This window comes from Leucoraja erinacea, unplaced genomic scaffold (genome assembly GCF_028641065.1).
Source record: "Leucoraja erinacea ecotype New England unplaced genomic scaffold, Leri_hhj_1 Leri_1001S, whole genome shotgun sequence".
Lineage (NCBI taxonomy): Eukaryota > Metazoa > Chordata > Chondrichthyes > Rajiformes > Rajidae > Leucoraja > Leucoraja erinaceus.
Genome location: NW_026575233.1, coordinates 19,499 through 42,603, shown reverse-complemented (window position 1 = coordinate 42,603; position 23,105 = coordinate 19,499). Strand labels below are relative to the sequence as shown.

The window sequence follows — 23,105 nt, the reverse complement described above, 5'->3', positions numbered from 1 at the left end:
GTGGGGGGTGGGGGTGGGGGGGAAAAAGGTAAAAGGTTTCACCCCACGTGACTGCTGCTCCTGTCCCGCCCCCCCCCTCTCCAGGTCGATGATGTACGGGACAGCCCTACCGGATCACCCTCTGGCTCCAGATGCCCGAGTCTCCCATCAACCAGAATCTGGGAATGTTCATGGTGCAGATGTCATGCTACACCAAGGCCGGGGCAGAGATCTCCACCGTCTCCAAATCGGTGAGTGCTGCTGCCCCACAGATCGTAGAACAGATACATATAACATTCTTAAGGGATTGGAGAGGCTACAGGTGCAGGAAACATGTTCCCCATAGGTACACAAAAATGCTGGAGGAACTCAGCGGGTGCAGCAGCATCTATGGAGCGAAGGAAATAGGCAACGTTTCGTCCCGAAACGTTTGCCTATTTCCTTCGCTCCATAGAGTGCTGCTGCACCCGTTGAGTTTCTCCAGCATTTTTGTGTACCTTCGATTTTCCAGCATCTGCAGTTCCTTCTTGAACAAAATGTTGCACAGTGTTGGGCGGGAGGGTCCAGAACCAGGGGGCCACACACACACACACACAGTTGAAGAATAAGGGGTCGGCCATGTGTGCTAGATTCATAGAGGAGGAGAAAGGGAAGGCTGAAAAGACACCAAGGTTTACTGATAGTAAGCACGCCGGTACAGCAGGCAGTGAAGAAAGCAAACGGCATGTTTGCCCTTCTGCAGCGAGAGGATTTGAGTTTAGGAGCAAAGGAGGTCCTACTGCAGTTGTACAGGGCCCTGGCGAGACCACACCTGGTGGTCTCAATAAATGTGAGGTTATCCATTTTGGTGGCAAAAACGGGAAAGCAGACTATTATCTAAATGGTGGTCGATTGGGAAAAGGGGAGATGCAGCGAGACCTGGTGTCATGGTACACCAGTCATTGAAGGTAGGCATGCAGGTGCAGCAGGCAGTAAAGAAAGCGAATGGTATGTTAGCTTTCATTGCAAAAGGATTTGAGTATAGGAGCAGGGGAGGTTCTACTGCAGTTGTACAGGGTCCTTGGTGAGACCACACCTGGAGTATTGCGTACAGTTTTGGTCTCCAAATCTGAGGAAGGACATTATTGCCATAGAGGGAGTGCAGAGACGGTTCACCAGACTGATTCCTGGGATGTCAGGACTGTCTTATGAAGAAAAGACTGGATAGACTTGGTTTATACTCTCTAGAATTTAGGAGATTGAGAGGGGGATCTTATAGAAACTTACAAAATTCTTAAGGGGTTGGACAGGCTAGATGCAGGAAGATTGCTCCCGATGTTGGGGAAGTCCAGGACAAGGGGTCACAGCTTAAGGATAAGGGGGAAATCCTTTAAAACGAAGATGAGAAGAACTTTTTTTCACGCAGAGAGTGGTGAATCTCTGGAACTCTCACCCACAGAGGGTAGTTGAGGCCAAGTTCATTGGCTATATTTAAGAGGGAGTTAGATTTGGCCCTTGTGGCTAAGGGGATCAGGGGTATGGAGAGAAGGCAGGTACGGGATACTGAGTTGGATGATCAGCCATGATCATATTGAATGGCGGTGCAGGCCCGAAGGGCCGAATGGCCTACTCCTGCACCTAATTTCTATGTTTCTATGTTTCTATTGTGTGCAGTTTTGGTCTCCTAATTTGATAAAGGACATTATTGTTATTGAGGGAGCCCAGCGTAGGTTCACCAGGTTAATTCCCGGGATGGCGGGACTGACATATGATGAAAGACTGGATCGAATGGGCTTCTGAGGAAGGGTTTCGACCCGAAAAGTTGCCTATTTCCTTCGCTCCATAGATGCTGCCTCACCCGCTGAGTTTCTCCAGCATTTCTGTGTACTTTTTGTATTCACTGGAATTTAGATGAGAGGGGATTTTATAGAAACATATAAAATTCTTCAGGGATTGGGACAGGCTAGATGCAGGAACAAAATTTCCGATGTTGGGGGAAGTCCAGAACCAGGGGTCACACACAGTTTAAGAATAAGGGGTCGGCCATTTAGGACTGAGAAGAGGAAAAACCTTTTCACCCAGAGAGTTTTGTGAATCTGTAGAATTCTCTGCCACGGAAGGCAGTGGAGGCCGATTCACTGGATGTTTTCAAGAGAGAGTTCGACTTAGCTCTCAGGGCTAACGGAATCAAGGGGTATGGGGAGAAAGCAGGAACGGGGTACTGATTGTGGATGATCAGCCGTGATCCCATTGAATGGTGAATCTGTGGAATTCTCTGCCTCAGTGGAGGCCAGTTCTCTGAATGCTTTCAAGAGAGAGCTGGATAGGGCTCTTAAAGATAGCGGAGTCAGGGGATGTGGGGAGAAGGCAGGAACGGGGTACTGATTGGGGATGATCAGCCATGATCACATTGAATGGCGGTGCTGGCTCGAAGGGCCGAATGGCCTCTACTCCTGCACCTATTGTCTATTGAAACTGAAGATCTCAGAGTGGTGAATCTGTGGAATTCTCTGCCACAGAAGGTAGTCGAGGCCACAGTTCATTGGCTATATTTAAGATGGAGTTAGATGTGGCCCTTGTGGCTAAAGGGATCAAGGGGTATGGAGAGAAGGCAGGGATGAGATACTGAGTTGGATGATCAGCCATGATCATATTGAATGGCGGTGCTGGCTCAATGGGCCGAATGGCCTCTACTCCTGCACCTATTTTCTATGTTTCTATTCTCCTGCCTTCTCCCCCATAGCCTCTGACACCCGCACTAATCAAGAATCTGTCCATCTCTGCCTTAAAAATATTCACTGACTTGTGGCTTCCACAATCATCTGTGGCAAAGAATCAGCCATGATCATATTGAATGGCGGTGCTGGCTCAATGGGCCGAATGGCCTCTACTCCTGCACCTGTTTTCTATGTTTCGATGATAGGGCGGGTTTGGAGGGTGGTGGGACACTAGTCCCACAGGCAGGTGGGGACTAGTGTAGCTGGGACATTGTTGGCCGGTGTGGGCGAGTTGGGTCGAAGGGCCTGTTTCCACGCTGTATCTCTGTGTGACTCTGTGGTCGTGTTCCTGTTGCTGGCACCAGGCGATGCTTCGCTACAAGTCGGGGCTGCTGCAGCTGTTGGACACGCTGCTGTACTCGCCACTCTTCATCACGGGGCTGGTGGAGCAGGCACAGATCGTGGAGGTGGAGTTCTACTCCGACTACAAGGAGGACTCGGTGAGTGAGGCCCCAAGATCAAGATCAAGATTCAATTTAGATTCAGATTCAGATTCAGATTCAATTTTAATTGTCATTTGGAGCCCTTGAGGTCCAAACGAAATGACGTTTCTGCAGCCATACATTACAAACAAATAGACCCAAGACACAACATAATTTACATAAACATCCATCACATCGCTGTGATGGAAGGCCAAAAAACCTATCTCTCCACTGCACTCCCCCCCCCGATGTCAGAGTCAAAGTCAAAGCCCCCGGCTGGCGATGGCGATTGTCCCACGGCCATTAAAGCCACGCCGGGTGATGCAAGGTCGCACACCGGGTCTTGGTGTTGGAGCCGCCGGCGTGCGCTCGCAGAGTCCCGCGGCCATTCCAAGCCGCGCGGGGCGGTGATGTTAGGCCCCGCTCCAGGAGCTCTTCGACCCCGCAACTCGGGCGGGAGAAGTCGCCGTTGCGGGAGCCCTGAAAAGCGGTCTCCCTCCAGGGACCCGCGGGCTCCCGGTGCCGCCGTCCCGCCAGACCCGCAGTTGCAGCCTCCGAATCTCCGGAGGTCGGGCCGCAGCAGCAGCAGCAGCAGCAGCGCTCCACCATCGCTCCACCCGCTCCGGACTCGGCCAGCTCCGCGACGGTGACGGTGAGTCGTCGGCACCAGAGCCCCCGGTCTCTTCCTGTTGGAGGCCGCTCCTCGTTGCAGCCCCAACGACAACGGAGACCCGACAAAGAAAAGGTCGGGTCTCCCGTGCAGGGAGAGATTAAAAGTTACCCCCTCCCTCCCACCCCCACACACACACACACCCCAACGAAAAATAACAAAAACTACATAAAATCAACGCCTAGCCCTCCCTCCTTCCCCTCTCTCCCTCTCAAAAAAAGGGTCAAAAGTATCTATTGTCATTCAGACCATTCATGCCTTGCATTCATACAGATAAATAAAAATAACAAAACACACAACAAACACAAATTTTACATCCACCACAGTGAGTTCACCAGATACCTCCTCACTGTGATGGAGGCAAAAGCCTTAACCTCTCCCCCTCCCTCTCCCTCTCCCTCTACCCCTCCCTCTCCTCTCCCCCTCTCTCCCCCCCCCCCCCCTCCCTTCTCTCTCCCTCTCCCCTTCTTTTCCCCCCTTCTCTCCTCTCCCCCTCCTCTCCTCCTCCCCTCCTCTCCCTCCTTCTCTCCTCTCCCTTCTCTCCTCTCCCCTTCTCTCCTCTCCCCTTCTCTCCTCTCCCCTTCTCTCCCCTTCTCCCTCTCCCCCCTCTCCCCTCTCCCTCCCCTCGCTCTCCCTCTCTCCCTCTCTCCCCTTCTCTCCCTCTCTCCCTCTCCCTCTCTCTTCCCCCTCTCTCCCTCTCCCCCCCTCCCTCTCCCATCCCCCGCCTGCCGTTCCCTGCCTCAGCCCGTGGGAACCACGGTGACACCGGGCCGGCCGGTGAAGGGGCACTGACGGGGACACGGTTTTAGAAAGGGGCGTCTTGAACCGAGGCTCCGATCCCCGGTCCGAACATTCCTCGGATCATTCCTGGCGAACCTCCTCTGGGACCCTCCCCAGAGCCGGCACAGCCTTTCCTCGGATATACCGTGTTACAGAACCGCTCGCAATATTCCCACTGCGGCCTCGGCACCGGCAGCCTCTGGATTTGGCATCTCCCTGGCGGGGGGGGGGTGACATCCGGAGAGTGTGGAGATTCCCGCAGAGCCGGGAATGCCGCCTGGGTGTTGTGCGTGGTGAGGGGGGAGAGAAGGGGGGAGAGAGAAGGGGGGGAGAGAGAAGGGGGGAGAGAAGGGGGGAGAGAAGGGGAGGGAGAGAAGGGGAGGGAGAGAAGGGGAGGGAGAGAAGGGGAGGGAGAGAAGGGGAGGGAGAGAAGGGGAGGGAGAGAAGGGGAGAGAGAGAAGGGAAAGAGAGGAAGGAGAGAGAAGGGGGAGAGAGAAGGGGGAGAGAGAAGGGGGAGAGAGAAGGGGGGAGAGAGAGAGAAGGGGGAGAAGGGGGAGAGAGAAGGGGAGAGAGAAGGGGGGAGAGAGGGGGAGAGAGAAGGGGGAGAGAGAAGGGGGAGAGAGAAGGGGGGGAGAGGGAGAGGGAGCATAGAACTAGCGTGCGAGGAAACGCCCTGACTCTGGCCTTTGCTCCGTGTAGTACACTCCGACCATCGGGGCCGTGGTTGAGATCCAGAGCAGGCACATCGAGATCTACAAAGCCCAGCTGCAGATCCGTGCCTACTTCACCGGTATCAGGTGAGACCCTCGTCCGTTCCCCCTCCACACTCCCCCCCTCGTCCGTCCATCATCCTCTGCCTATTATACCCTCCCCTTTCATTCTCTCCCACCCCTCTCTGCCCATACTCTCCCCAAAGCTCTCGGCCCCATTATCCCTCCCCCCCTCTCTGCTCTCTCAGATTCAGATTCAGATTCAGATTCAATTTTAATTGTCATTGTCAGTGTACAGTACAGAGACAACGAAATGCATTTAGCATCTCCCTGGAAGAGCGACACAGCAAATGATTTGAATAAATAGTAATCAGTGTACCGGGGGGGGGGGGGGTGGTGATTGGCAGTCACCGAGGTACGTTGTTTAGTAGAGTGACAGCCGCCGGGAAGAAGCTGTTCCTCGACCTGCTGGTCCTCTCCGGCAACGGAGAGACCTGTAGCGCCTCCCGGATGGTAGGAGGGTAAACAGTCCATGGTTGGGGTGAGAGCAGTCCTTGGCGATGCTGAGCGCCCTCCGCAGACAGCGCTTGCTTTGGACAGACTCAATGGAGGGGAGCGATCGAGGAACCGGTGATGCGTTGGGCAATTTTCACCACCCTCGGCAATGCCTTCCGGTCGGAGACAGAGCAGTTGCTGTACCATACTGTGATGCAGTTGGTAACAGCCCCTGTTCAATCTCCCTCGCTGCCCTTTCTGTCCTCTGCCCATTCTGTCCCCACCCCCCTCTGTTCCCCTGCCCCCTACACCTCTATCCCCTATGGCCAGAGTGAGCACCGCCGGAAACTGGAGGGGCAGCACCTCATATTCCGCTTGGGCAGTCTGCACCCTAGCGGCATAAACATTGAATTCTCCTATTTCCTTCGCTCCATAGGTGCTGCTGCACCCGCTGAGTTTCTCCAGCATTTTTGTCTACCTTCGATTTTCCCGCATCTGCAGTTCCTTCTATTCCCCCGCCACTCTTCCCGCCCCTGATCTCTGCCTCTCTCTTTCCCCCCCTTTCCCTCCCCCCCCCACAGGTACCTCCTGTACAGCTTCCCAGTGATGTCGGCCATCATTGGCGTGTCCACCAACTTCACCTTCCTGTGTGTGCTGGTGCTGGCCAGCTACCTGCACGTGATGTGGGGGAGCCTCTGGCAGCCGGCCAGGGCACGCTTTCAGTCCGAGGACCAACCGCTGAGGGCCACCGTGAGTGTGGGGGGGGGGGCGGTCGGGGCTGGGACCCTCCCGTCCTTCTTAGAGTCATAGAGTGATAACAGCGTGGAAACAGGCCCTTCGGCCCAACTTGCCCACACCGGCCAACAATGTCCCAGCTACACTAGTCCCACCTTGGTCCATATCCCTCCCTCCCTGACCCCATCCAACTGTTTCTTAAACGTTGGGATAGTCCCAGCCTCAACTACCTCCTCCGGCAGCTCGACCGAAGAGATTGTTAACTTGCCTTCTCGATGTTGGGGGAGTCCAGAACCAGTGGCCACACAGTTTAAGAATAAGGGGTCGGCCATTTAGAACTGAGACGAGGAAACACTTTTTCCTCACAGAGAGTTGCGAGTCTGTGGAATTCCCTGCCTCAGAGGGCGGTGGAGGCCGGTTCTCTGGATGCTTTCAAGAGAGAGCTAGATAGGGCTTTTAAAGATAGCGGAGTCAGGGGAGAAGGCAGGAACGGGGTACTGATTGGGGATGATCAGACATGATCACATTGAATGGCGGTGCTGGCTCGAAGGGCCTCTACTCCTGTATCTATTGTCTATTGTTTCCAACTCGTTGATTTATGTAAATGGCGAACGGTATTGCTCTTAGCTCAGAGGTAAAGCGTGGAAACGGCCCTTCAGTCCACCGAGTCCATGCTGACCAACGCTAGTTCTGTCCCGACACGTCGGGGGGGCAGTTTACGGAAGCCAATTAACCTACAAACCTGCGCGTCTTTTGGGATGTGGGAGGAAACCGGAGCGCCCGGAGAAAACCCACGCAGGTTGCGGGTAAAACGTACATAGAAACATAGACAATAGGTGCAGGAGTAGAGGCCATTCGGCCCTTCGAGCCTGCACCGCCATTCAATATGATCATGGCTGATCATCCAACTCAGTATCCCGTACCTGCCTTCTCTCCATACCCCCCCTGATCCCCTTAGCCACAAGGGCCACATCTAACTCCCTCTTAAATATAGCCAATGAACTGTGTGGCCTCAACTACCCTCTGTGGCAGAGAGTTCCAAAGATTCACCACTCTCTGCGTGAAAAAAGTTCTTCTCATCTCGGTTTTAAAGGATTTCCCCCTTATCCTTAAGCTGTGTGGCCCCTTGTCCTGGAATTCCCCAACATCGGGAACAATCTTCCTGCATCTAGCCTGTCCAACCCCTAAAGAATTTTGTAAGTTTCTATAAGATCCCCTCTCAATCTCCTAAATTCTAGAGAGTATAAACCAAGTCTATCCAGTCTTTCTTCATAAGACAGTCCTGACATCCCATGAATCAGTCGGGTGAACCTTCTCTGCACTCCCTCTATGGCAATAATGTCCTTCCTCAGATTTGGAGACCAAACTGTACGCAATACTCCAGGTGTGGTCTCACCAAGACCCTGTACAACTGCAGTGGAACCTCCCTGCTCCTATACTCAAATCCTTTTGCTATGAAAGCTAACATACCATTCGCTTTCTTTACTGCCTGCTGCACCTGCATGCCTACCTCCAATGACTGGTGTACCATGACACCCAGGTCTCGCTGCATCTCCCCCTTTCCCAATCCGCCACCATTTAGATAATAGTCTGCTTTCCCGTTTTTGCCACCAAATAGGATAACAAGACTGTCTGTGCGGTGCGGACAGCACCTGTAGCCAGGATTGAAGCACGGTCTCTGTCCGAGCCACCGTTTAGTTCAGTTTAGTTTATTGTCACGTGTGTCGAGGTAGAGTTAAAAGCTTTTGTCGTATGCCATCCAGTCAGCGGAAAGACTGGACGTGGTTACAATCGAGCCGGCCACAGTGTACAGATACATTGTTCAGGGAATAACATGAATGACATTTAGTGCAAGTAAACTCCGAGCAAAGGTCTCCAATGGGGAAGATAGTATGTGTGTGGGAAGGATAAGGGTGAGGAACGTTATATCATATTTAAGAATATGTTTATTTTTTATTATGATGGTGAGTTTATTTGTCTTTTTACGTGAATCTCCCCCCCACCTCCCCCCCCCCCCCACCACCCCCCTCTTCCTCTCCCCTCCTCCCCCCCCCTCTCTCCCCCTCCCCCTCTCTCCCTTCCCCCCCCTCTCCCCTCACCCCCCTTCCCCTGTCTCCCCCCTCCACTCTCTCCCCCCCATCCCCTCCCCTTCTCTCTGTCCCCCCACCCCCCTTCCCCCCTCCCCATCTTCCCTCTCCCCTCCCCCCCCCCCTCCTCTCCCCCCACCACCCTTCCCCCACTCTCCCCTCTCTCTCTCCTCCCCCCCACCCCCCTTCCCTTTCCCCCCCTCCCCCTCCCCCCTCCTCCCTTTCCCTCCCTCTCCCCCATCTCTCCCCCCCCCACCCTTCCCCCTCTCCCCCTTCCTCTCCTCCCCTCCCCTCTCTCTCCCCCCACTCACCCTTCCCCCTCCCTCTCTCTCTCCCCCCCTCTCTCTCCCCCTCCACCTCCCCCCCCCTCTCCCCCTTCTCTCCTCCCTTTCCCCCCTCCCTCTCTCTCTCCCCCCTCCCCCATCTCTCCCCCTTTCTCTCCCCCCTCCCCCTCCCCCTCTCCCTCTCTCCCATCCCTTTCGTCTCTCTCTCTCTCACCGGCCCTCTCTCCCTCCCTCTCCCCCTCCCCCTCTCTCTCCCCCTTTCTCCCCCTCCTGCATTCTCCCCCCCCCTCTCCCCCCCCCCCCCTCCCCCTCTCTCTCTCCCTCTCTCCCTCTCTCCCCCCCCCTCTCCCTCCCTCCCCCCCCCTCCCCCTCTCTCCCCCCCAGTTTTCCTCCCCCCCTCCCCCTCTCCTCCCCCCCACCCCCCCTCCCCCCCTCACTCTCCCCCCCCCCACCCCCCTCCCCCCCCCTCCCCCTCTCTCCCCCTCCCCCTCTCTCCCCCCCTCCCCCCTCTCCCCCTCCCCCTCTCTCCCCCCCTCCCCCTCCCCCTCTCTCCCCCCCTTCCCCACTCCCCCCTCTCTCTCTCTCCCCTCCTTCCCACCTCTCCTCTCTCTCTCTCTCTCCCCCCCCCACCCTTCCCCACTCCCCCTCTCTCTCTCCCCTCCCCACCCTTCCCCACTCTCCCTCTCTCTTTCCTCTCTCCCCCCCCACCACCCTCCCCCCTCCCCCTCTCTCCCCCCCACCCTCCTTCCCCCCACCCACCTTCCCCTCTCTCCACTCCCTCCCCACCACCCTTCCCCCCTCCCCCTCTCTCTCCTCCCCCCCACCCTTCCCCCCACTCCCCCTCTCGCTCTCTCTCTCTCCCTCTCCACTCACGCTCTCTCCCCCCCTCCCTCTTTCTCTCTCTCTCTCTCTCTCTCTCTCTCTCCTCCCCCCCACCACCCTTCCCCACCTCCCCCCCTCTCCCCCCCACCACCACCACCACCCTTCCCCACTCCCCCTCTCTCTTTCTCTCCCCCCACCTCCCCTCCCCCCCTTTCTCTCCCCATCTCTCTCTCTACTCTCTTGCCACCCTTTCTTCCCCACTTCCCCCTCTCTCTCTCTCTCTCTCCCCTCACCCCCCACCACCCCCTCTCTCTCCCCCTCCCCGTCCGTAGCTCTCCTCCCAGTTTTCGATGGGCCGCTCCCAGTCCCTGTCGGTGCAGTCGTTCCGGACCAGCAGCCCCGGCTCCCAGAGCCCCGTGTCCATGGGCTCCCAGCACAGGACCAGCGTCCCCCAGCAAACGTCCACACCGCGGTTCTCCCTGCACGATGAGCACCAACATAGCCCGGCAGCCTCGGGTACGTATAGACAGCAGAGGCGCGTTGGTCGTTGCGGCCAAGTTTCCGCACTGAATGAATCAGTCAGTCGATCAATCAATGAGTGAATGTCAATTGAAAAATGTTCCCAATGTTGGGAATTTAGAACGAAGAGAGATGATCTTTTAGAAACATAAATTTCTTAAGCGGTTGGACAGGTTACATGTGGCAAAATCTAGTTCCCGATGTTGGGGAATGAGGGGGGGATATCTTATAGAAACATAAAAAATTATAAAAGGACTGGACGAGCTAGATGCAGGAAAAATGTCCCCAATGTTGGGCGAGTCCAGAACCAGGGGCCACACACACACAGTCTTACAATAAAGGGGAGGTCATTTAAGACTGAGGTGAGAAAAAACTTTTTCTTTTCCACCCAGAGAGTTGTGTGAATTTGTGGAATTAAAGAAGGAACTGCAGATGCAGGAACAATCAAAGGTGGACAAAAATGCTGGAGGAACTCAGCGGGTGAGGCAGCATCTATGGACAGAAGGAATTGTCGACGTTTCGGGTCGAGACCCGGAAGGGTCTCGACCCGAAACGTCGCCAATACCTTCTTAGAATAAAGGGGAGGTCATTTAAGACTGGGTTGAGAAAAAATACTTTTTCTTTTCCACCCAGAGAGTTGTGTGAATTTGTGGAATTCCCTGCCACAGAGGGCAGTGGAGGCCAAGTCGCTGGATGGATTTAAGAGAGAGTTAGATAGAGCTCTAGGGGCTAGTGGAGTCGAGGGATATGGGGAGAAGGCAGGCACGGGTTATTGATTGGGGACGATCAGCCATGATCACAATGAATGGCGAATGGTGCTGGCTCGAAGGGCCGAATGGCCTCCTCCTGCAGCTGTTTTCTATGTTTCGAATGAAGCAATCATTGAACTAATCAACCAATGAATTATTCAATCAAACTATCGATTAATCAACCAATGAGTTAATTAATTAATCAACCAGAATATGAATGGATTAATCAATCAATGAAGTAATCAATAGCTCTTTATTGATATTCTATCTATTCTACACCGCGGTATGCAAAGAGTGGCCACATAAAGGCCACTGACAATATGACCGGGTCGTTAATAAGTTCATAAGTTATAGCAGCAGAATTAGGCCATTCATAGAAACATAGACAATAGGTGCAGGAGTAGAGGCCATTCGGCCCTTCGAGCCTGCACCGCCGTTCAATATGATCATGGCTCATCATCCAACTCAGTATCCCGTACCTGCCTTCTCTCCATACCCCCTGATCCCTTTAGCCACAAGGGCCACATCTAACTCCTTCTTAAATATAGCCAATGAACTGTGTGGCCTCAACTACCTTCTGTGGCAGAGAATTCCACAGATTCACCACTCTGTGTGAAAAATGTTTTACTCATCTCGGTCCTAAAGGATTTCCCCCTTATCCTTAAACTGTGTGTGTGGCCCCTTGTTCTGGACTTCCCCAACATCGGGAACAATCTTCCTGCATCTAGCCTGTCCAACCCCTTAAGAATTTTGTAAGTTTCTATAAGATCCCCCCCTCAATCTTCTAAATTCTAGCGAGTACAAGCCGAGTCTATCCAGTCTTTCTTCATATGAAAGTCCTGACATCCCAGGAATCAGTCTGATGAACCTTCTCTGCACTCCCTCTGTGGCAAGAATGTCTTTCCTCAGATTAGGAGACCAAAACTGTACGCAATACTCCAGGTGTGGTCTCACCCAGACCCTGTACAACTGCAGGGTCATCCATTCAATCGTGGCTGATCTATCTCTCCCTCTTAACCCCGTTCTCCTGTCTTCTCCCCATAACCCCTGACACCCACACTAATCAGGAACATGTTAATCTCTGCCTTAAATAAGCCCAATGAATTGTGGCCCCCACAGTCTTCTGTGGAAATGAATTCCACTGATTCACCACCCTCTGGCTAAAGAAATTCCTCCTTTCGAAAGGTACGTCCTTTTATTCTGAGGCTGTGGCCTCTGGTCTTAGACTCTCCCACTAATGGAAACATCCTCCCCACATCCACTCTATCCAGGCCTTTCACTATTCTGTACGTTTCGAAGAGGTCCCCCTCTCCATATAACCATATAACAATTACAGCATGGAAACAGGCCATCTCGGCCCTACAAGTCCGTGCCGAACAACTTTTTTTCCCCTTAGTCCCACCTGCCTGCACTCATACCATAACCCTCCATTCCCTTCTCATCCATATGCCTATCCAATTTATTTTTAAATGATACCAATGAACCTGCCTCCACCACTTCCACTGGAAGCTCATTCCACACCGCTACCACTCTGAGTAAAGAAGTTCCCCCTCATGTTACCCCTAAACTTCTGTCCCTTAATTCTGAAGTCATGTCCTCTTGTTTGAATCTTCCCTATTCTCAAAGGGAAAAGCTTGTCCACATCAACTCTGTCTATCCCTCTCATCATTTTAAAGACCTCTATCAAGTCCCCCCTTAACCTTCTGCGCTCCAGAGAATAAAGACCTAACTTATTCAACCTATCTCTGTAACTTAGTTGTTGAAACCCAGGCAACATTCTAGTAAATCTCCTCTGTACTCTCTCTATTTTGTTGACATCCTTCTATAATTGGGCGACCAAAATTGTACACCATACTCCAGATTTGGTCTCACCAATGCCTTGTACAATTTTAACATTACATCCCAGCTTCTATACTCAATGCTCTGGTTTATAAAGGCTAGCATACCAAAAGCTTTACCACCCTAACTATATGAGATTCCACCTTCAAGGAACTATGCACGGTTATACCCAGATCCCTCTGTTCAACTGTATTCTTCAATTCCCTACCATTTACCATGCACGTCCTATTTTGATTTGTCCTGCCAAGGTGTAGCACCTCACATTTATCAGCATTAAACTCCATCTGCCATCTTTCAGCCAATTTTTCCAAATGGCCTAAATCACTCTGTAGACTCTGGAAATCCTCTTCATTATCCACAACACCCCCAGGGAACAGGAGAGTTATAGAGTGAAGTTGATTGATAAACACTTTAAAAGGAAGCTCCCTCTATACCAACCTGTCAGACACAGAGTGAAAGTGTAGGAATTAACTGCAGATGCTGGTGTAAATCAAGCCAGCATTCAATGTGATCACGGCTGATCATCCACAATCAGTATCCCGTTCCTGCTTTCTCCCCATATCCCTTGATTCTGTTAGCCCCAAGAGCTAAATCCAACTCTCCCTTGAAAACATCCAGTGAATTGGCCTCCACTGCCTTCTGTGGCAGAGAATTCCACAGATTCACAACTCTCTGGGTGAAAAGGTTTTTCCTCATCTCAGTCCTAAATGGCCGACCCCTTATTCTTAAAGGGTGACCACTGGTTCTGGACTCCCCCCAACATCGGAATTTTTTTTCCTGCATCTAGCCTGTCCAATCCCTGAAGAATTTTATATGTTTCTATAAAATCCCCTCTCATCTAAATTCCAGTGAATACAAAAGTACACAAAAATGCTGGAGAAACTCAGCGGGTGAGGCAGCATCTATGGAGCGAAGGAAATAGGCAACTTTTCGGGTCGAAACCCTTCCTCAGAAGCCCATTCGATCCAGTCTTTCATCGTATGTCAGTCCCGTCATCCCGGGAATTAACCTGGTGAACCTACGCTGGGCTCCCTCAATAACAATAATGTCCTTCATCAAATTAGGAGACCAAAACTGCACACAATACTCCAGGTGTGGTCTCACCAGGGCCCTGTCCAACTGTAGTAGGACCTCCTTTGCTCCTAAACTCAAATCCTCTCGCTACGAAGGACAACATGCCGTTTGCTTTCTTCACTGCCTGCTGTACCGACGTGCTTACTATCAGTAAACCTTGGTGTCTTTTCAGCCTTCCCTTTCTCCTCCGCTATGAATGTAGCACGCAGTCCCACGGCTTCCGAACATTCTACAAGAGACGGTAAGAGGTCCAAATCTCCTACTTTCATGTTTATGTTGTTGGGCAGGCACGGAAATCGCTATCAAAATATGGAGGGGACAGGGGGGGACACAATTTTTTTGGTGGCCGTGCGCACATGCGCACACTCACATTCACACACACACGGCTTTGGAGGCTCAGTCCAGCGCTAAATGCAGCTCAACTCTGCCTGTTTCGCCGGGTTAATCTACAGCCCTGCCTGGACTGACGGGACACCAGCGCTGCTCCTCCACGCTGGCTGTAAACGTGGGCCATATTTCCCACACGTCCAGGCAGGGCTGTAGGTTAACCTGGCGGGACAGGCAGAGTTGAGCTGGGTTTAGCGCTGCTTCTCCGCGCTGGCTGGGGGGCACCGCCCCCCGTCTGACTCCCGGCTTCTCTGGCCACCCGGGGGGGGGGGGGGGGGGGGGGGGAGGAGGGCACACTCCAGTGGGGACGGGACGGGGCCGGACAGCCGGGATCAATCCTGGCTGCGGATCATCCTCTCCACATCCACTCTATCCAGGCCCGTCACTACTCGATAGGTTTCAATGAGATCCCTGCTCATCCTTCTAAACTCCAGCGAGTACAGGCCCAGTGCCGTCAGAAGCATTAATGCCCAGTAAAGAACCTGTCAGTCTCTACGTTAGAAATACCCAATGTCTTGGCCTCCACTGTTGTCTGTGGCAATGAATTCTACAGATTCACCACCCTCCGATGACAGAAATCCCTCCTCGCCTCCATTCTGAAGGAACGTCCTTTTATTCCGAGGTCGGGCCCCCTGGTCTTCAACTCTCCCACCATGGTCCTAATGGCCTGCTATGCTGTTGGCCTTTGTGGGACTTTACTGGGGTAACCAAGTGTCTGAAGACGGTTCTTTAGGCCCCGTCATCTCAGTGTTGCCCTTATTTTACAGGTGTGCCGATGAACGTCTCTGCAGCTAATCAGAGCGGCTCAAGAACGTCTCAACCTTCGTTACACGGTATTAAAAACTATTTATTATTGTCACGCGAGCAGAGACTTAGCGAGAGAGGCTGTTTTACGGGCTAGTTAAATTATCCTTTATTGTCATTCAGACCTTTCGGTTTGAACGACATGTCGTGCCTTGCAGTCATACATATAATAAAATAACAAAACACACAATAAACACATATTTAACATCCACCACAGTGAGTTCACCAGGCACCTCCTCACTGTGATGGAGGCAAAAGTCCTTGTCTCTTCCCTCCTTGTTCTCCCTCTACGCTGGGGCGATCCAGGCCTCTGATGTGGTGACCCCGACGGGTGATGGCAAGTAAGTCTCAGTCCCGCAGCTGAATCCGCGCTCCGCGAACGGGCCGGTTCAAACTCCGCGGCCCCCCAGTCCAGCGGTCGATCGCCGGAAAAACAGGTCACCAACCTGGGACCCACGAGCTCCTGACGACGTCGTACACCGGGCCTCCGAAGTCGGGATCCTCCGCAAATCGCCACAGCCCCGAAGTCGGCCAGCCTGGCGCTGGTAAGTCCTGGCTGGCTCTGCCTCCGGAGCCTCGAGGTCGGTCCCAGTTGGAGGCCGCCAGCTCCGCCATTAGGCCTCAGCGCAGACAGAGACGGAGACAGGGGATACGACAAGAAAGGGGGTCGCATTCCCCTGAAGGTAGCGACAAAAACAAGTTTCTCCTACCCCCCACCCCCCCACCGCACATACACAACCTAATAACTAAAATTAACTAACTAAAACTAACGAACTACCCAGTTTAATCAAACATGTGTACAACAAGTGAAAGAGAAAATAGAGAATGCAGAATACAGTGGTTCTGATGGACAGAAAGTGCGGACAACAAAAAAAGTGCGATAACTGCAATGAGGTAGATTGGAAGATCGGGAGTTCTCGGCTTTCAAGAGGCCCGTTCAGAGTGCAGGATATAGTGTTGAAAGCAAATCATAAGACGGAGGAGCAGAATTAGTACATTCGTCCCATTGCGTCTGCTCTGCCATTCTATCATATGACCATATAATAAACATATAACAATTACAGCACGGAAACAGGCCACCTCGACCCTTCTAGTCCGTGCCGAACACATAATCTCCCCTAGTCCCATATACCTGCGCTCAGACCATAACCCTCCATTCCCTTCCCATCCATATAACTATCCAATTTTTGACTGATCTATTTTTCCCCTCGCAACCCCATTTTTAGTTTAGTTTCGAGACACAGCGCGGAAACAGGCCCTCCGGCACCGACCAGCGATCCCCGCACGTTAACGCACCCCTACACGCACAATTTTACATTCGCACCAAGCCAATTAACCTACAAACCTGCACGTCTTTGGAGTGCGGGAGGAAACCGGAGCCCCCTGGAGAAAACCCACGCGGGCCACGGGGAGAGCGTGCAAACCCCGTGCAGACAAGCACCGGAAGCCAGGATCGAACCCGGGTCTCTGGCGCTGCAAGGCAGCAACTCAAAATGTGTACATAAACACGACGGCATTTAATGAGGAGTGGATACTTGGAATGAAAAGTGAAATCTCTACCGAAATGGAAAAAAAAAAAATCAGGGCGTTTGTGGGTCGGGTGTTGGCGTGGCAACGAAATCAAAGGCTGGCAGCCACAAGTCAGAGACACACAGAGTTTTAAATATAGATAGATATAGATATATACACACACAATAGACAGATAGACAGATATATCTATCAATATATCTATCAATATATCTATCAATATATCTATCAATATATCTCTCAATATATCTCTCAATATATCTCTCAATATATCTCTCAATATATCTCTCAATATATATATATATACATACGATAGACAGACAGAGATATCTAGCAATATCTATCAATATATCAATAGATATAGATAGATATATACACACACACACACAAACAGATAAAGTGCAAAGGGCAACAATCAGGGTTTTGTTTCAGTTGAGTTTAATAGCCTGATGGCTGTGGGGAAGTAGCTATTCCTGAACCTGGATGTGCCAGATTGCAGGCTCCTGTACCTTCTACCTGAAGGCAGTGGGGAGATGAGCGAGTGGCCAGGATGGTGTGGGCCCCAGAGTAGTGGAATCGAGAACCAGGGGACATAGGTTCAAGGTGAAGGGTGGGGGAAAGATTTAATAGGAACCTCACTTTTCCCACACAGGATCAAGCTGCCAGAGGAGGTTGTTGCGTCTGGGACTATAACAATATTTAAAAGGCATTTGGACAGGTACATGGATAGAAGATATACACAAAATGCTGGCGTAACTCAGCGGGACAGGCAGCATCTCCGGAGGGAAGCAATGGGTGACGTTTCGGCTGGAGACCCTTTGTCAGACGTCACCCATTCCTTCCTTCCAGAGATGCTGCCTGTCCCGCTGAGTTACTCCAGCCAGCGCTTTGTGTCCCATCTTCGGTTTAAACCAGCATCTGCAGTTCCTTCCTACACGGGTAGATATAGACAGGGCAGGTTGAGGGATATGGGCCAAACGCAGGCAGGTGGGGGCATGTTGGTCGGCGCGGGCAAGATGGACTGAAGGGCCTGTTTCCGTGCTGTCCGACTGTGAACAGCCGTCTGAGTGCATTTTAGACTAAACGTTGCCCTTGTGTTTCAGACTCCACCGTGGACAGGTCTAGAGACAGCATACGCAGTGGCAGGATATCTCAACACAGCTCAAATGGTAGCTATTAACTATCCGATCGTGATCATTTACCTTTAAAGAACCTGCTCCATGGCTAAGCGCATCGCTACAAGAGCATCCACAACAGAGACACTTCCCTAGAGAGGGTGGACAAAAATGCTGGAAAAACTCAGCGGGTGAGGCAGCATCTATGGAGCGAAGGAAATAGGTGACGTTTCGGGTCTCGACCCGAAACGTCACCTATTTCCTTCGCTCCATAGATGCTGCCTCACCCGCTGAGTTTCTCCAGCATTTTTGTCTACCTTCGATTTTTCCCAGCATCTGCAGTTCCTTCTTAAACATTTCCCTAGAGAGGGAATCATTCCCGAGGAAACACAAGGAATCTGGAGCAAAAACAATGTCCAGAATCTGCACCTTATGAGCAAGGAGGTCCTACAGCATTTTGTTTAAGAAGGAACTGTGCAGATGCAGGAAAATCGAAGGTACACAAAAATGCTGGAGAAACTCAGCGGGTGCAGCAGCATCTATGGAGCGAAGGAAATAGGCAACGTTTCAGGCCGAAACCCTTCTTCAGATGCTACAGCAGTTGTACAGGGCCCTGGTGAGACCGCACCTGGAGTATTGGGTGCAGTTTTGGTCTCCCGATTTGAGGAAGGACATTCTTGCCATTGAGGGAGTGCAGCGTAGGTTCACCAGGTTAGTTCCCGGGATGGAGGGACTGGCATATGATGAAAGAATGGGTTGACTGAGCTTGTATTCACTGGAATTTAGAAGGATGAGAGGAGGGGAGGGTGGGGGGATCTTATAGAAATATATAAAACTCCAAAGAGGATTTAGACAGGCTAGATGCAGGAAAAATATTCCCGATGTTGGGGGAGTCCAGAACTAGGGGTCACACACAGTTTAAGAATAAGGGGTCGGCTATTTAGGACTCAGAGTGGTGAATCTCTGGAACTCTCTGCCACAGAGGGTAGTTGAGGCCACAGTTCATTGGCTATATTTAAGAAGGAGTTAGATGTGGCCCTTGTGGCTAAGGGGATTAGGGGGTATGGAGAGAAGGCAGGTACGGGATACCGAGTTGGATGATCAGCCATGATCATATTGAATGGCGGTGCAGGCTCGAAGGGCCGAATGGCCTACTCCTGCACCTAATTTCTACGTTTCTATGACTGAGATGAGGAAAAACTTTTCCACCCAGAGAGTTGTGAATCTGTGGAATTCTCTGCCACAGAAGTGGAGGCCAATTCATTGGATGTTTTCAGGAGAGAGTTAGATTTAGCTCTTGGGGCTGACGGAAGGGATAGAGGGAGAAAGCAGGAACGGGGTACTGATTGTGGATGAACAGCCGTGATCATATTGAGTGGCAGTGCTGGCTCGAATGGCCGTCTCCTGCACCTCATTTTCTATGTTTCCATGCGACTTGCCCCGTTGCACCACGCAAGTCACGGGGAGAACGTGCAAACTCCGTACAGACAGCACCCGATCAAACCCGGGTCTCTGGCGCTGTGAGGCAGCAGCTCTACCCGCTGCGCCACCGTGCCGCCCCACACGGTTTCATTAACGATAAACGTGATGAAGTTAGTAAGACGCGATTTGCTGGGTACAGCATGAAGGGGGAAAGGGGGAAAAGGAGAGGAGGGCCATTTGTCGATCGCCTTGGCCTCGTACGTGCCACCACCAAGCCGTTTGACGACCGAGACCCCTGTACTTACAGAGACTGACCGCCATTTTGTGTTTCAGGGTTGCCGCCGGAGACGGTCGGAGTGCACGAGCTGCCTCCAGCAGGTACGGAGAGGTGACCTGGCGAGACAGACAGACAGAGACACAAACACACACACAAACAGAGAGACATAGAAACATAGAAATTAGGTGCAGGAGTAGGCCATTCGGCCCTTCGAGCCCACCGCCACAATATGATCATGGCTGATCATCCAACTCAGTATCCCATCCCTGCCTTCTCTCCATACCCCCTGATCCCCTTAGCCACAAGGGCCACATCTAACTCCCTCTTAAATATAGCCAATGAACTGGCCTCAACTACCCTCTGTGGCAGAGAGTTCCAGAGATTCACCACTCTCTGCGTGAAAAAAGTTTCTTCTCATCTCGGTTTTAAAGGATTTCCCCTTTATCCTTAAGCTGTGACCCCTTGTCCTGGACTTCCCTAACATCGGGGAACAATCTTCCTGCATCTAGCCTGTCCAACCCCTTAAGAATTTTGTAAGTTTCTATAAGATCCCCTCTCAATCTTTAAATTCTAGAGAGTATAAACCAAGTCTATCCAGTCTTTCTTCATAAGACAGTCCTGACATCCCAGGAATCAGTCTGGTGAACCGTCTCTGCACTCCCTCTATGGCAATAATGTCCTTCCTCAGATTTGGAGACCAAAAACTGTACGCAATACTCCAGGTGTGGTCCACCAAGTGTACAACTGCAGTAGAACCTCCCTGCTCCTATACTCAAATCCTTTTGCAATGAAAGCTAACATACCATTCGCTTTCTTTACTGCCTGCTGCACATGCCTACCTTCAAGACTGGCACCATGACACCCAGGTCTCGCTGCATCTCCCCCTTTCCCAATCGGCCACCATTTAGATAATAACACACACACACACACAAAAAAGAAAAAAGAGAAAAAAAGACAGGCAGACGCACACACGCACTCTCCCCTCGACTCCATCCAAGGACCCAAGCAGTCGTTCCAGGTGCAGCAGAGGTTCACCTGCACCTCCTCCAACCTCATCTATTGCATCCGCTGCTCCAGGTGCCAGCTGATCTACATCGGTGAGACCAAGCACAGGCTTGGCGATCGCTTCGCCCGACACCTCCGCTCAGTCCGCCTAAACCAACCTGATCTCCCGGTGGCTCAGCACTTCAACTCCCCCTCCCACTCCCACTCCCACACTGTCCTGGGCCTCCTCCACTGTCAGAGTGAGGCCCAGCGCAAATTGGAGGAACGGCACCTTATATATTTCGCTTGGGCAGCTTACACCCGAGCAGTATGAACATTGACTTCTCCAACTTCAGATAGCCCTTACTTTCCCTCTCTCCCTCCATCCCCTTCCCAGTTCTCCCACCAGTCTTACTGCCTCCGACTACATTCTACCTCTGTCCCGCCCCCCTCCCCCGACATCAGACGATCAGAAACGTCGCCAATCCCTTCTCTTCTGAGATGCTGCCTCACCCGCTGAGTTAGGCCACCATTTTGTATGCACGCAGACAGCACATGCACACAGACATGCAGACGGAAATAATGCACACACACACACATGCAGACAGACAGACACTCGCACGCAGACATACTTGCACACAGACAGACATGCAGCATGCAGATAGACACTAGCAGTTAGACACATGCACATCGACCGACAGACACTTGCACAGAGACTTACAGGCACACATGCACGCAGACAGACATGCATACACATGCATACAGACACTCGCACACAGACATCAGCACACACACACACACAGCACACACACACTTGCACAGACACAGGAGCACATGCATGCAGATAGACAGAGACAGAGACACAGCCACGCACACACTCAGCCACGCACACACACACATGCAGACACAGGAGCACATGCATGCAGATAGACAGAGACACACACACACACACAGACACGCACACATGCAGACACAGGAGCACATGCATGCAGATAGACAGAGACACACAGCCACGCACACACAGACACGCACACATGCAGACACAGGAGCACATGCATGCAGATAGACAGAGACAGAGACACACAGCCACGCACACACGCAGACACAGGAGCACATGCATGCAGATAGACAGAGACACACAGCCACGCACACATGCAGACACAGGAGCACATGCATGCAGATAGACAGAGACAGAGACACACAGCTACGCACACACAGACACGCACACATGCAGACACAGGAGCACATGCATGCAGATAGACAGACACACACACACACAGCCACACACACACACATGCAGACACAGGAGCACATGCATGCAGATAGACAGACACACAGGAACACAGACATACAGATAAACAGAGACAGACGCAATAGCGCACACACACAGTGGTGAGCTACTGTTTGCATAGGGAGGGGAGAGGGTGGGAATAGATACCCCTCTATCGCCCGCACTAACACATTCCTCTTCCAGCCAACGTAGACACGGATTCCGCACAGTTCCCGCTCGGATCCCGGGAGAGTCTAACCGACGCGGCAGGTACGGTCCAGGGCCAGGCATGGCCTCCTCCTGCACCCGTTTTCTATATTTCACTCCCCAGCCTTTGTCCACCTCTAGTTCAGGAAGGAACCTCAGATGCTGCTTCACACCGGCCAACATGTCCCACCTACACCAGTCCCACCTGCCCTGCGTTTGGCCCATATCCCTCCAAACCTGTCCTATCCATGCACCTGTCTAACTGTTTCTTAAACATTAGGATAGTCCCGGCCTCAACTACCTCCTCCGGCAGCTCGTTCCATACACCCACCACCCTCTGTGTGGAATAATTACCCCTCAGATTTCTATTAAATCTTTTCCCCTTCACCTTGAACCTATGTCCTCTGGTCCTCGATTCCCCTACTCTGGGCAAGAGACTCTGTGCATCTACTCACCTGATCTATTCCTCTCATGATTTTGTACACCTCTATAAGATCGCCCCTCATCCTCCTGCGCTCCAGGGAATAGAGACCCAGCCCTGCCTCAACCTCAACCTCTCCCTGTAGCTCAGGCCCCTCCGTAAATCTTGTATTCCAGTCCCCTCGAAATGAGTGGCAACGTTGCGTGCTTGCATGCGCCTCGAGGGCCAGTCCCACTTGGGCGACATTTGCGCGTCACGTAGGCGGCGAGCGAAGATTTGGTGAGTCCCGATGGGTGCCGCGCGCGACTGCCTAGGTCACCACGCGCGCGTAAATGGCACCGCTCAGCCCGTTCACCTAGCGCGGTCTGCGTTTGTTTTGCTCCGCAGATACCGATCAGGGAGAGACCGGCAGCAACAGACAATCGACAGCAGAGGCAGGGTCCTCTCAACACCCTCACCCCTTCCCCTAGTTGGAACGCTGACGGGGGGGGGGTGGGGGGGGGGGGGGGGGGGGGCAAAGTGGGGGAGGGAGGGAGAGGGAGGAGAGGGAAAGAAAAGCACTTTCAGTAGATAGAGAAGAAACTTAGACTCACGAGGGGCTAGGATTGTGAACGGGGTACAGCGGGCAGAATGGCCCGAGGGGGAGGGGTGTGGGGGGGGGGGGGGGGGGGGAGAGAGGAGAAAGATGCGATGGCTTCAGATTCTACCCGCTGGCCCCCTCGAGCTGATGAAGGTCTTACTTGTAATGTGGAGAATTACACAGTTGTGCA

The 23,105-nt window shown here is 52.5% G+C and overlaps 1 protein-coding gene across 4 annotated transcripts; it reads left to right on the top strand.

Moving 5' to 3' along the window:
• The first annotated feature begins 93 nt into the window (after window positions 1-93).
• LOC129715087 (seipin-like) lies at window positions 94-22,821 on the top strand. 4 transcript variants are annotated; one of them, XM_055664946.1, is made up of 11 exons: window positions 94-230; window positions 3,041-3,175; window positions 5,307-5,404; window positions 6,394-6,562; window positions 10,073-10,256; window positions 14,094-14,162; window positions 15,076-15,141; window positions 17,743-17,808; window positions 19,510-19,554; window positions 21,912-21,977; window positions 22,723-22,821. In XM_055664946.1, the coding sequence occupies exons 1-11, from the start codon at window positions 132-134 to the stop codon at window positions 22,803-22,805; spliced, it is 1,080 nt and encodes a 359-aa protein (XP_055520921.1). In that variant the 5' UTR covers window positions 94-131; the 3' UTR covers window positions 22,806-22,821. The 4 variants fall into 4 exon arrangements, with proteins under 4 accessions (XP_055520921.1, XP_055520922.1, XP_055520919.1 ...); XM_055664947.1 differs by lacking the exon at window positions 17,743-17,808; XM_055664944.1 differs by lacking the exon at window positions 22,723-22,821 and having other exon boundaries at window positions 21,912-22,715.
• The last annotated feature ends 284 nt before the right edge of the window (window positions 22,822-23,105 follow it).

Bases quoted from the DNA above. Each gene is read 5' to 3' on its own strand.
- LOC129715087 (XM_055664944.1), top strand. From the start codon at position 132: ATGCCCGAGTCTCCCATCAACCAGAATCTGGGAATGTTCATGGTGCAG. The intron at 5,405-6,393 runs GTGAGACCCTCG...CCCCCCCCACAG, and splicing joins GCCTACTTCACCGGTATCAG to GTACCTCCTGTACAGCTTCC. The intron at 14,163-15,075 runs GTAAGAGGTCCA...CTTATTTTACAG, and splicing joins CGAACATTCTACAAGAGACG to GTGTGCCGATGAACGTCTCT.